Genomic DNA, 12,061 nt, shown 5'->3' on the forward strand with positions numbered 1-12,061 from the left:
TGGAAAAACTATCAGAACTAAACCGTTGTGACTTGACAAGCAACTATCTTTTAAAATGATAAACTGGGTAATCGAAAACCATAGAGATCTGATAAAACGACTGATTTTTCTTTTCATTTTCCATTTTTCGTCATGAAAATAAATGACGGTCGGACGGACACAATATCGTTTCGAAATTACTTAGTTTGATAAGGGAACCTTAGTTTGTTTACAATTTTGAAGAATGTGAAAGATGAAAAGTTAGGCCACGAGAGCAGACGGAATAATTGTTATCGAAAACATGAAAAATTGATTTTCGAAGAAAAAAAACATGAGTTCTTGCACTGAATACTAAGGATTTCGAAATTGACGAATGCCGTCCTTTGAAAGAGAGAACTACATCCATTACAAACAAAGAAAAGATACAGAGCAGGAAAAAGAAAACCGGCCCGAGATTGAAGAATAAAAAATATCCAGATGGAATCGACTAAGAATTTAGAAAAAAGGCGCGATGTTATTGTAAGCAACAGACGGTAAAATCGATGGAAGGACACCTCGATGAGTGCAGCCGTCCCGCTTTGTCACGTGATGTGCATGGCGCCCTTCTTTTGCGTTCACACATATACACACTCAAAAAAACGAAACAAAACAATACGATGGAGGACGAAAATTGAGAAGTAGAAAAAGAGCTGAGCTCGTTGCCGGCGAGTGGTCATATGATGATTTCTGTCTGCTTTTGTATTTGTAGACATGGCAACTGAAGAGCAAGAAAATAAAGTTAATCTCGTCCATCGTGATGTCGGAAAATGAGCGCAGAGAGTAGTAGAATGGAAATAGATGCAAAAGAAAACTGGGGTGCACGCACACGTGACAAAACACACCTATTATTCGAAACGACGGCAAAAAACACACGGAGCAGATTTTCAATGGGAAAAGAGACAACTAGGGAAAATGAAGCAGAAGATATCGGTGGGAAGCAGAAGATGCTCTCCGCGGTCATCCCAATTTTATCACGAGGGGCACGCGCAACCACCACCAGCACCCGCGAGAAAGAGAGTAAGCCTCGCGGCCTTTCCGTTCGAATTTTCATCGTCGAAACATTGAGCGGTGGAGCGTGTTTGCATTTTCATACTTCAGCACCTGAATAACCGCCGTCAGTGTCTTTTTTTTTTCGCAAGTTCTACGAAAAAATGTTAAACAAATTTTTAAAAGATTCGACATGGCTCCCATTGTTGTGAGAAAACTGTTGTGAGAAGCAGAAAACAGAAAAATTAAAAATAGCGTTCGATCGTAGTTATTCGCTTCAGGACCACCTGTTAATCTTTTATCGTGTGCCTTTAATAAGATTATGTATATTAATTCGCGTTTATGGCCATTTTGACCTTACATTAAATTGTATAAATTTCAGAACATGCAAACAGAAGATGTTTATAAATCAGGGATACGAAAGAACTTGAACCGGGTTTTAAGAGAAGTGAGGAAAGCTTCGACAATTTGAACTACGAAATAATTTACAGTTGACAGACGACGGGAAGCTAGACTTCGAGTCAGTGCCGTATCAAAATTTGAAGTTAGAAATTGGGAAAAAAGATGAGGAGCTTACGGAGATGTTTTCTGAAGTTCTCATGGAAACTTCGAGTGTAATATACAGAAAAAAACACAAATTTCAACTGTTGTATTTAGAGATCCGGATGTGCAGATCGATACATTGTTCTTCAACTCATCAGCGACTTCTTCATGAGTTCTCGTCTCTTCAGAAACACAATACTTGACGACCCCACGGTAAGAAAATGTTTTTGAAAGTCGATAAATTATCCAAAAATTCAGGAATTCCTAGAGCTAATGGTCGAGACGAATCCGATTCGAAATCCACTTCCCGGTTCGAAAGAGGATTCAAATAAATTGAAAGCCGAAGCAATTCTTGTTGTCAAGAAATGGGAAGAAAAATACTGGCAGAGTGATTGCAGAATGAAGTGTTTGGTGGTGACTCTGAAGAAAACGAAATTTGTAGACTACGATAATTTGAACAAGAAAATCGAAGAAGAAAGAAGGAGGAAGGATTTGATGGAAGAAAGAAAGGCTATGATTATTGAAAGGGTGAGTTGAATTTCTTTTACATTTGTGAAAAACCAGAGAAGCTGAACATTGTTACCGAAGCACAGAAATCCTTACAAAATCCAAGACTTCGTTCAAAAATCAAATTTCAACAAAAGGAAGTGACGTTTGATCTCAATTCAGTTCAAAATGATATCATCATCAATGTTTATTCTTTCAGACACTATCTTTGTACAAATCGAAATTCAACGAGATCAAAGAAGACGTGGAACGACTCAAAATGGAACTAGAAACCACCATGCAGATGCTGGTTCCATCGTTCACGGATTCTGATGAACCCAGTGCATTATTGCCTTCTGAAATACCATCAACATCATCTACTTCTACCAAATCATTTGAAATTGTCATTTCGGACTTAGCACCAATAATCAAAGTTTCCCCAGAGAACGATGCTATCGTCGAGACATTTCTCGGTGCAAAATTGTTGCTGATTCATCGAGTGCAAACGCTCAGAAAGTAGGCATCTTGTAAACCAAATAGTCACGTGTCATATTCATTTTTGCAGAATTGCAAAACGACTAATTCCTTTAAAAGAACCGGGCGAATCTCTGGCTCAGAAGATTATAAATTATCGAGATTCCATCAAACAACTGGTATTGAAAGCAGACGAAATACGGATAAAAGAAGACAAAAATAAAGCGAAATCGATAAAACAGAAGAAAGAAAAAGGAAGATTTGATGACGATTTTATTGATGTCGAAATTTCGATCGATGACATTTTGATGTTACAATATGCAGAAAAGATTGATGAGGATGATGAAGACGTTTCTGAAATTCAAAAAGTTGAGAAGAAAAAAGAAAAGAAAATTAAGGAAGAGCCGAAATTGAAAAGTGTACCGTTTGGATTAGATCTGAAATACTGGGGAGAAGAGAGGAAAAACGTGGAAGTGCCGAAGAACAACGCTGATTGTCATCGATTCTGGAGGTCTGCCGATGAGAGGTATTATCTGTTCGAATCAAGTTTTTTGTGATAAGCTTACTTTAAGTTTCTATCGTCAATTATGAAGAAACAAATTCAAACAACATGTATTCTATTTCATTTCCTTTAACTTTCAGCACTGTATCTGGAACAGTTCATCAAACGATTTACACTCAACGACAGTTCACATTTGTTGGAGAAGCCCCGAAAATTGACAAAGAATGTCGTGCGAAGTTGCGGAATGGATACTTATGTCGCAGGAAAGATCTTCATAGGTGCGTTCGCTTTTCTACTAATTGTTGCCCGAATAAATTTGAAACATTCTCAATTCCAGATGTCCTCTTCACGGGAAAATCGTCGATCGGGATGCCGAAGGAGTCCCTGTAAACCCAGAAGACCGTCATAACGATAACGAGAGAAATGAGAGAAAACGACTGAAAGAAGCAGAAGAATACAGTAAGAAGATAATGAAAGACTATGAATCAAAAACAAAACGAAAGAAGAAATATGAAGTGGAATCAACGAGTTCACAAGATATCAGAAGTCGTCTTCAGAGGAAACTACTCGATCCGAAGACGATTCAAAGGGTTTCTGCCGATATTACGAGTTCGCAGAAGAATCGATTGGTGAAGAATTTCTCGCATCAGTTCTCTCATTTGTAGGATGTTTTATCAATATGTTATTAATTGACATTGCAGTTAAAAGTACAGTTTTTGTGATATGAAATCCATTTGCACGCTAATAGAACTCAATTAACGAATATAAAGATACTCATATATTGTTCTTAATTTTTTCTTTTTCTGCAATATTCATCCGCTGAAAAAGCTTTTCATTAAAACCAATAGAAATTCTCCGTGACCCACACCTATTTTGTACTGGATTCGTTCCCTCCTTTTTCCAGAAACTACAATTTCTGCACTCGTTTTTCCCTTTTCATTCCCAACATGAGCTACTTTTTTCTGCATACTCCGAGTGTATGTCAATATGAACTTTGAAAAACGGGTCAGAACTCGAAATTTGTTTACCCGCAACTGCAGAACCCAAATGTTTGGCCGAAACATCATCATATTCAATAGAAGATGATGATGGAGGTTAACTCTCACGTCACATTGAGTACATTTTGCAACCAGAAGCCCCTCTTCTCTCCTTCTTCCACCCTCAATAACATCTCTTCCCAAACTGCCCGCCACGCGTGATCCGATTCTCTTTCAAAAGGTTTATGAATCTTTTATAAACCCATAAAATTATTGCAAAACTTCAATATCTTTCTTTACAAGGGCCTGCGGACTCTAATGAAAACTCTAGTGGGGTAGGTCAGCCACCCTCTCAATCTGAATCTGAATCTGAATCTGAAGCCGACAGAAAGTATAAACAAGAAACACATAAAAACCGAATGAGCAATCACTTTATTTGATGTAACTGTTCTCTTATTTAATTAAAGCCTCTCATCCCATCGTGTGCCACGTGCCAACATCATCATCCGAATCGAAGAGGTCGAGGTTTCTCGTGTCTGAAAATATCAGGATATGATTCAATCAGTTTCTCTTCTCATTGTTCCTCTCAACTTCAGAATCACTCATGCGTTTCATCCAGATTCAGAACTATATCTTAAGAGAGAAAAGTGACGCATACAACCAGATTTCAACTTCGTCTTTCGATGGCTACAACATCAAATATTCGTATATAATTGGTTATTTTTACGTACCGATGACTGCACGAAGACACGAATATTTGAGTTCATACCTAACTTGGAAACGAAAACACGCCATTTCTAGAACAAGTTTGGTGGCATGAGAGTAGATATTCAGAGAACTCGACTCGATTAGTGGTCCATTCAGAAATTGGGATATCAAAGATGAGGAAGGTTATCTTTGAAAAGAAGGAAGTTTTTTTTATAAAGGAATAGTTCCTGGAATCTGAGTATTTGAATCTCAATCTAGATCCGGCACGTAGGATTATTTTATCACTTTTAACATTTTCATATCCTTTTTTTCAAATCTCTCAAGTTCTCATCAGAAACCCCTTTTTCGACAATTGCCCAAAAGAACCAAATCCTAGGGATGTTGCGGGCGGCCTTCGCCTTCACGCTGCGCCTGCTTCATTTCCCAATAAGGCGAAAAATACCGTATTCATTTCCAAGACAGGCGATTTTCGCCTGTTTAGTTTTTTTCTCGCAGGTTTTCATTACCGCTTTTCATTTTTTGGCAAGCATTTTTTACGCATTTTTTACGCTTTTTGAAATTAATTTCTACACAAAATTAGAAAAAAATAGCATTTTTTACCACTGGGAAATGAAACGCGTCAAAAATTTACGTTTTAAAATCAGGCGAAGGCGGCCTTCGCCGGAAATGAAAAAGGCGAAGGCCGCCTTCGCCTGAAATTGAAGCGGCAAATATCGCCGTCGGCGAAAATGAAAAAGGCGAAGGTTACCGTAAAACGCATTTTTAACATCCCTACCAAATCCACACGAACGCATTTAAAATTTAAAAAAAAACAAGAGAATCTGAAACTGACAGGGGACCACCCTCACACTTACACGACGTCGGGACCCATGTTAAAAGATCTAGATGACCGTTGATAACCACTTGAGAGCATTTCTGGAGCAGCCACGTCGGACCATTGAAGAATTACCTCACGGAGTGGAATTGCTGAAATTCAGAAGTTTAAACTGTGTTTTTGACTGCAAGATTTTGAAGTCATTTTTTCGAGAGTTTCGTATTTTGTGTGCCTAAATGTAGTTAGTTCTTTGCTTGTTCACCTATTTCAATATAACTCAATCAATTCGTCACTTTCAAAGATTGTTTTTGAATGATCTCGGCTCCTTCGTTCTCGGCGAGAGTGATTATAGTATTATTAGTGATTATTTTCGTAGTTATGTGGAATAATTGGATTGATTTAGGTCTGCACATAATAATGGAAGTGAGAATAGGTAATTCTGGAGTAATCGGAAATTGGTGTTTATATCTTGAAGATGAAAAGTTGGCTGAGATTAGCCACGACACGAATACGGTTTTAAATCACTTTTCAACAAGTTTAAGAAGATCTATCCTTGCAATGGCTGAAGGTGTCTTGCTACGTTAGGAACAAGACTTGTTTTACATACGACAGTCTTAAGTTTTTTCAATGTGAAACTCAAATCCTCAAACTCTTGAAATCTAGGCGAATAGACACTCCGGGAGTTCTGAAGTCTCTGAAATTCCCAAAAATCAAACTTACACATTGAATGTGCGACTGTCGAAAAAGCAATCAGTAATAGAATTGGGGTGACCCACGACATTGTGTGGGACCCAGATCGTCGAGTTGTGGTGGCCACCATCGACCAGCAGAATGGCATGCAAATCGTCGGGAGCCGGAGGTGTCTCCGGGAAAGGGGCGGGGCCTGATGGGCGTCGTCAGTAAGCAACGCACACACACACAATACGCCTTCTGCTGCTGCTTCTACGGCCAACGTGACATTTCACGTCGTCGGATAGAAGGATTGGAAGAGAAGAAGTATGATGATGATGATGTTGGAATGGAGAAGATAGAAGATGATTCTTTCTTTCTTCTTCTAGATTCTCTTCCAGCAGGTGTCGGAAACCGTTGAAGTGGAATCTGAAGATGTGATTAATCATGAGGACAATAGAAGAATAGCAGATCGTGTTGGTGTGTGCGAGGAGGCGGACAAGACTCCGGGATGACGTGTCTTTCTTGAACACTTGTGAGTGGGGTCTCTCGGCTGAAATCTGAAATCATTGAAATTCAATGATTCTTGGTGATTCGAGACAACGAAAAACACAGAACTTTGTTATAACTTATAAGGAACAGAATTTCACAAGTCGAATAGCAAAGAGAGAAAACAGAATTGGTAGAATTTGACAAATAACATGTGCCTTCTGACCGTTTTAAGAGACAATCTCTGACTGGCTCGAGCATAGGCCAACAGGCCATGTTACACATGTACCAAGTTGATCCGTTTCGGCTGATATTTTGATATGATAGCACCCAAGGAATTCTAAGAATTTTATACCATACCAGATTAGGCTCCGCCCCCTTTGACCTACCGAAACGATCGATTGAAGTTGAAAAATGCAATTTTTTTTAATGAAAGATAGGATCAAAATTCTTTCAGAAATGAATTGCCAGCCTCATTTTGTGCAATTTATAAGATAAACTATTTTTTCTAGCTCTCCTGCGTCATATAGAAAAAATCACTTTTTTGAAAAAATTGACAATTTTTTCATGTTTTTTGGATTTTTCGGCTGGTCGAAGTACTGTGGTCCGAAGCAAAGTTATGATGATTAGATAGATATTTGTGTTGGCTATTCAAAAATATAAACATCTTCCCCAGATTTTAGTGGCTAGCTGAGTTATGATCAAAAAAGCGCCGTGATTTGAGACATTTTAACGTACCCCCCTCCATGGTAAAAAATGGCTGTGTGATAAAAATCAAAAATATTTTAGATTCGAGTTATTCAGAGCTGAAATGGTATTCACACAACTTTTCAGACAATTCTGGCCATGTTTCATTGAGTTGCAGACACCTCCTCCATTTTTTCGAGTCAAAAAGTTTGAGCTCTCGTAGCTTTCCAGATCATGACTCAAAATTCATGAAACTTCGAGAAAACACTGGAATATACTTCGAAAACACAAATAATTAGCTGAAAATCAAATACAAAAAAGAATTCTGGTTTTTTATGCGCAAAATATCTCACTATCGTTGACCCATGAAGCTATCAGTTATGAAATGAAACGAAAGTTTAACAAAACGACGGAAACTGACATTTTTTAAATTATTTGTGTTTTCGAAGTATATTCCAGTGTTTTCTCGAAGTTTCATGAATTTTGAGTCATGATCTGGAAAGCTACGAGAGCTCAAACTTTTTGACTCGAAAAAATGGAGGAGGTGTCTGCAACTCAATGAAACATGGCCAGAATTGTCTGAAAAGTTGTGTGAATACCATTTCAGCTCTGAATAACTCGAATCTAAAATATTTTTGATTTTTATCACACAGCCATTTTTTACCATGGAGGGGGGTACGTTAAAATGTCTCAAATCACGGCGCTTTTTTGATCATAACTCAGCTAGCCACTAAAATCTGGGGAAGATGTTTATATTTTTGAATAGCCAACACAAATATCTATCTAATCATCATAACTTTGCTTTGGACCACAGTACTTCGACCAGCCGAAAAATCCAAAAAACATGAAAAAATTGTCAATTTTTTCAAAAAAGTGATTTTTTCTATATGACGCAGGAGAGCTAGAAAAAATAGTTTATCTTATAAATTGCACAAAATGAGGCTGGCAATTCATTTCTGAAAGAATTTTGATCCTATCTTTCATAATAAAAAATTGCATTTTTCAACTTCAATCGATCGTTTCGGTAGGTCAAAGGGGGCGGAGCCTAATCTGGTATGGTATAAAATTCTTAGAATTCCTAGGGTACTATCATATCAAAATATCAGCCGAAACGGATCAACTTGGTACATGTGTAACATGGCCTGTTGGCTTGAGCGAGACATTGTCTCTTAATCGTTTTCAGTTGTCACAATGACGTAGATTGTCTTTGCAATCATCTCATTTTGTCAAAGTGGTTCTGAGTTCAGAATTCGAAGTGTTGTTCCGAGTGTTGTGTCAGACTAAAAGAGAATAAAACCTTTTTTAGCCTGTTTTTGTTTCTGGATCAAGTGGACCAACAGAATAATTCAGTATGCATTTCTTCGGAAGGGGTAACCGGATACCTACTTTGAATCCACCACTTCCGTTCGGAGTGTGGGGGTTTGTCTGATGGGTGAAGACTAGAAAACAATAATGACAACATTCATAATATGGTAATTCTGGAGCCCGGGTTGAGAACCATGTTCGAGAACCAGTCTTCTTACCCAGGTTTTATAAACTAGTCAGAGGAAGTGCTCATATAAATTTGGACGGTCGCAGATTACAGATTCCACTTTCGTATGTGTAAACAGTTATTGGAGATTTGCCCATACGATTTTGATGATCATTGTTGAGATTGTAGGATCTAATCTCGGTAACCTGAAAGATTTCGTTTCATTCTTTTTGAAGAATCATCCTGTTATTCTTCTAAAAATCATTGATTCTGCTAAAGCTTTCTGATTATTTTTGATTTAGAAATTTTGAGACGATGCAAATTTCAAGATAATGGTTTACTGCATTGTACCAGCTTATTTGATAAAAACTGTATCTGTATCTAATCCAGATTTTGATCATCGTTCTGATATTGCTAACTTCATTTATTTTTTAATAGAGCATTTGTGTTTGATTTTCTTATTTTGTGTAGTTACGAAACATGTTTAGAGTTTGTGCTAGTTTTCCAATTCACCTTCCATCTAGTTTCAGTATTTTATGACCATTGAACTTCTTCCAACAATGAAACTTGATATTTCCTTGATTTCTAACCCTTTTTGAATGGTGGCAAAATTGCAAAAACTCCATGCTCCTTACCTGAATTATAACCAAGTCTGCAAACCCAAAAAGAAACATAAAAGATTTAATAAAACACCAAATTTCGGTTTTTTGGATAAAAAAAACTTTTTTTTCATTCTATTTTCTATTTTTGAAATGTCATCAAAAATTCATGTCCTCTCGAATTGTCAGCTTGACCTACACTGGAACAATAGACCGAACTAATTTTCCACACAATGTTTTCTTTCTTCCAGAATTGGCATTTCGAGAGTCTATATTTATACGAAATTGGTTTTTTTTTTCATTTGATTCAGAGAACATAATAGACAGAGTCACTAACCTCATAGATATCGAGTATAACTTCAAATTGGAAACTAGGTTTCATCGGAGAAAGTCGTAAATGTGTTTTAAAAAGTTCGTGTGCTAATTCTGAAAAAATCTGTTTTCAAGTTACAAAAAACTTTATTCAAACGGAAAAATGTTGAACCGCAATAGAACAACACTCTACGAACTTTGAATTTATTTGTTTGCTTCTCGAACATCAAACATATTTATTTCATCGGACTTTGCTCTACAAAACGCCCTCTTTTTCTAAATTATCTCAGAGTTTCATCTATGATGTGAGGGTTTAAAATGAAATGTTTAATCGTGACGAGAAAGAAGATTGAATTCTTTTGAGATGTGTGCTTTTTTGTTTCAACTGATTCAACTAGGAGGGGGTTGAACGGATGTCTTCTTCTTTTGAAAAAAAAAGACAAGAAACATGTAGCTTTTCGACTTGCAACCTGTAAAAACTGAATAGTTCCAATGCGAGGTTGGAAGTATCCGTTTCATTTCCAGAATGTTCCGTGAATTCATGAAAAAAGTAGAAAGGTTTCAGCTCATATCACGGTCTTGTAATCGCAAATAACTTCTATTAAAGTATATTTATCTTGCCCTCAAACAGTTCACTATGGTTGGAAAACTAGAACATTCAAAGATGTGTTTACAGAGAATACAACTCCCTGAATTATGGATTTCGAATGTGTATTTTTGTGGTTATTCTGTAGTTTACCTGTGTTGATCTCTTCTACGTAAATGTTCGTTTCATCATGTACAACCCGTGATTCGACGTTCGTGTCAGAGTAAAAAACAGAAAAGTGCACTGACATCATCTTCTGGTAGACAAGTTTTTTTATCCGGGAAGAGACTGGGCATGGAACCAAAGTACTACTCGTATTACCCCTCCTTCCCATCCAATAGGTTGTGTTTTCTTCTCCTAAAAACCTTCGAATACACACGTCTGGATGTTGATTCTTAGAAGAGGTAACATTTCAGAACTTGATTCATTTCTTGTTCCAAATGCCAATTCCTCAAAAAGAGCTGTAAGAATAGGTGGGTGGCATTAATCTAATCGACTCAGGGAATCTGGGAATAGTCGTCTCATCTCTCTCGTAAAAGATATTATTGTTGTCTACCATTTGTCTGATGAATACTTGTTTACTCTTTCTTTTTTCCTTTTTTACTCCAACCAAATCATTCTCGAAGAAAACAAAAAAGGAACAGAAACCAACAATAATCATTAAAATTTGATTCGATTTCTCGTTTTCGGATGTTCCAAATCTCAAAATAAATGAAGAAGAGGGAAACTGGAAGCTTTTTATTTCTTGTATTCAACACAAAGGGGGGAAAGAGAAACGGAAAAAGAGAGTGTCATGTTAACAGTGTTTCTGCAGCGTTTTCAGAGATTCTTCAAAAAGGGAGAGGATAGATTTTAAAGGGATTTAAGGGAATGGGGGTCAAGATGGAACAGCAATTGAAGTGCGACATGAAATAAAGGGAAAAGAGAGAGAGACAGGAAGAGTGAAAGAAGATGTTGCAGCGGTTATCCGAAACGAAGAGGACGAGGACCAAGACCACGTTTCATTGATCTGAAACTGTAATGGGATATTATATTGAATCAGAGTTCAAGTTGTTGATCAGAAAGGAGTATGGTAATGAGTCAGTAGACTGGAGCACAGCATAATGAGCTTTGATGTTTCAAGCCTTCTCGATAGCGTCAGAGATAGTGTCTCAATGTTGTTTATGATGAACTAGAAGTTCGGAACAGTCATGTCTATCTGTCCTTGGAACATTGAGCTGCTAGAGATATAGCTACCCCTTCGAAGAAATTTCCTAGTTGTTCCCGGTTTCTATCCCTACCGTATTCCCGACCCTTCAATCTCGTCTCCAACTCACCCATGATCATCCTCGGCAACATAGTAAACCTTTTCGGCTCCGGGTCCGAATTGCTCTAGATACGCGTTCACTGAAACAAAATACACTTAATCAACCACAGGGACCAAGAATCTGAAAACTTACAAACGCGGAGCGCATCCTCTTGATCGATGTACGGCGCTGCGAGGACCCACGCGAGAAGACACGAAAGCAAGATGAAGAGCCGCATCGTCTGGAACATTGACATGAAATGAGGTTCAGAGACAAAAAACTATTTGAACACTAAATAGTGACTGACTGGAGTATACATAAACAAATGGAAGAAAAAATGGAGTGAGAGACCCCCTTATTTGCATTCACTAATGAGATTCGGAGAGCATGATGAGATGGAAAAGCGTTAGATGATGATGATGGGAATGATGATAGAATGAGATGTAAAACGAG

At 37.6% G+C, this 12,061-nt stretch overlaps 3 protein-coding genes across 3 annotated transcripts; 1 reads left to right on the top strand and 2 right to left on the bottom strand.

The window, feature by feature from the left end:
- Positions 1-1,390: 1,390 nt before the first annotated feature.
- GCK72_019381 (uncharacterized protein) lies at positions 1,391-3,675 on the top strand (the record flags this gene model as incomplete). Its single annotated transcript, XM_053732997.1, has 8 exons — positions 1,391-1,453; positions 1,497-1,619; positions 1,663-1,761; positions 1,807-2,076; positions 2,255-2,550; positions 2,600-3,034; positions 3,151-3,288; positions 3,348-3,675. 8 exons carry the CDS (start codon positions 1,391-1,393, stop codon positions 3,673-3,675), a joined length of 1,752 nt encoding a protein of 583 aa, XP_053581910.1.
- A 1,870-nt stretch (positions 3,676-5,545) lies between these two features.
- On the bottom strand, positions 5,546-6,347 carry GCK72_019382 (uncharacterized protein; the record flags this gene model as incomplete). Its single annotated transcript, XM_053732998.1, has 2 exons — positions 5,546-5,661; positions 6,230-6,347. 2 exons carry the CDS (start codon positions 6,345-6,347, stop codon positions 5,546-5,548), a joined length of 234 nt encoding a protein of 77 aa, XP_053581911.1.
- A 4,938-nt stretch (positions 6,348-11,285) lies between these two features.
- Positions 11,286-11,846, bottom strand: GCK72_019383 (uncharacterized protein; the record flags this gene model as incomplete). Its single annotated transcript, XM_053732999.1, has 3 exons — positions 11,286-11,337; positions 11,639-11,708; positions 11,762-11,846. The coding sequence occupies 3 exons, from the start codon at positions 11,844-11,846 to the stop codon at positions 11,286-11,288; spliced, it is 207 nt and encodes a 68-aa protein (XP_053581912.1).
- Between the last annotated feature and the right edge of the window lie 215 nt (positions 11,847-12,061).

Source organism: Caenorhabditis remanei, chromosome V, assembly GCF_010183535.1.
Source record: "Caenorhabditis remanei strain PX506 chromosome V, whole genome shotgun sequence".
NCBI lineage: Eukaryota > Metazoa > Nematoda > Chromadorea > Rhabditida > Rhabditidae > Caenorhabditis > Caenorhabditis remanei.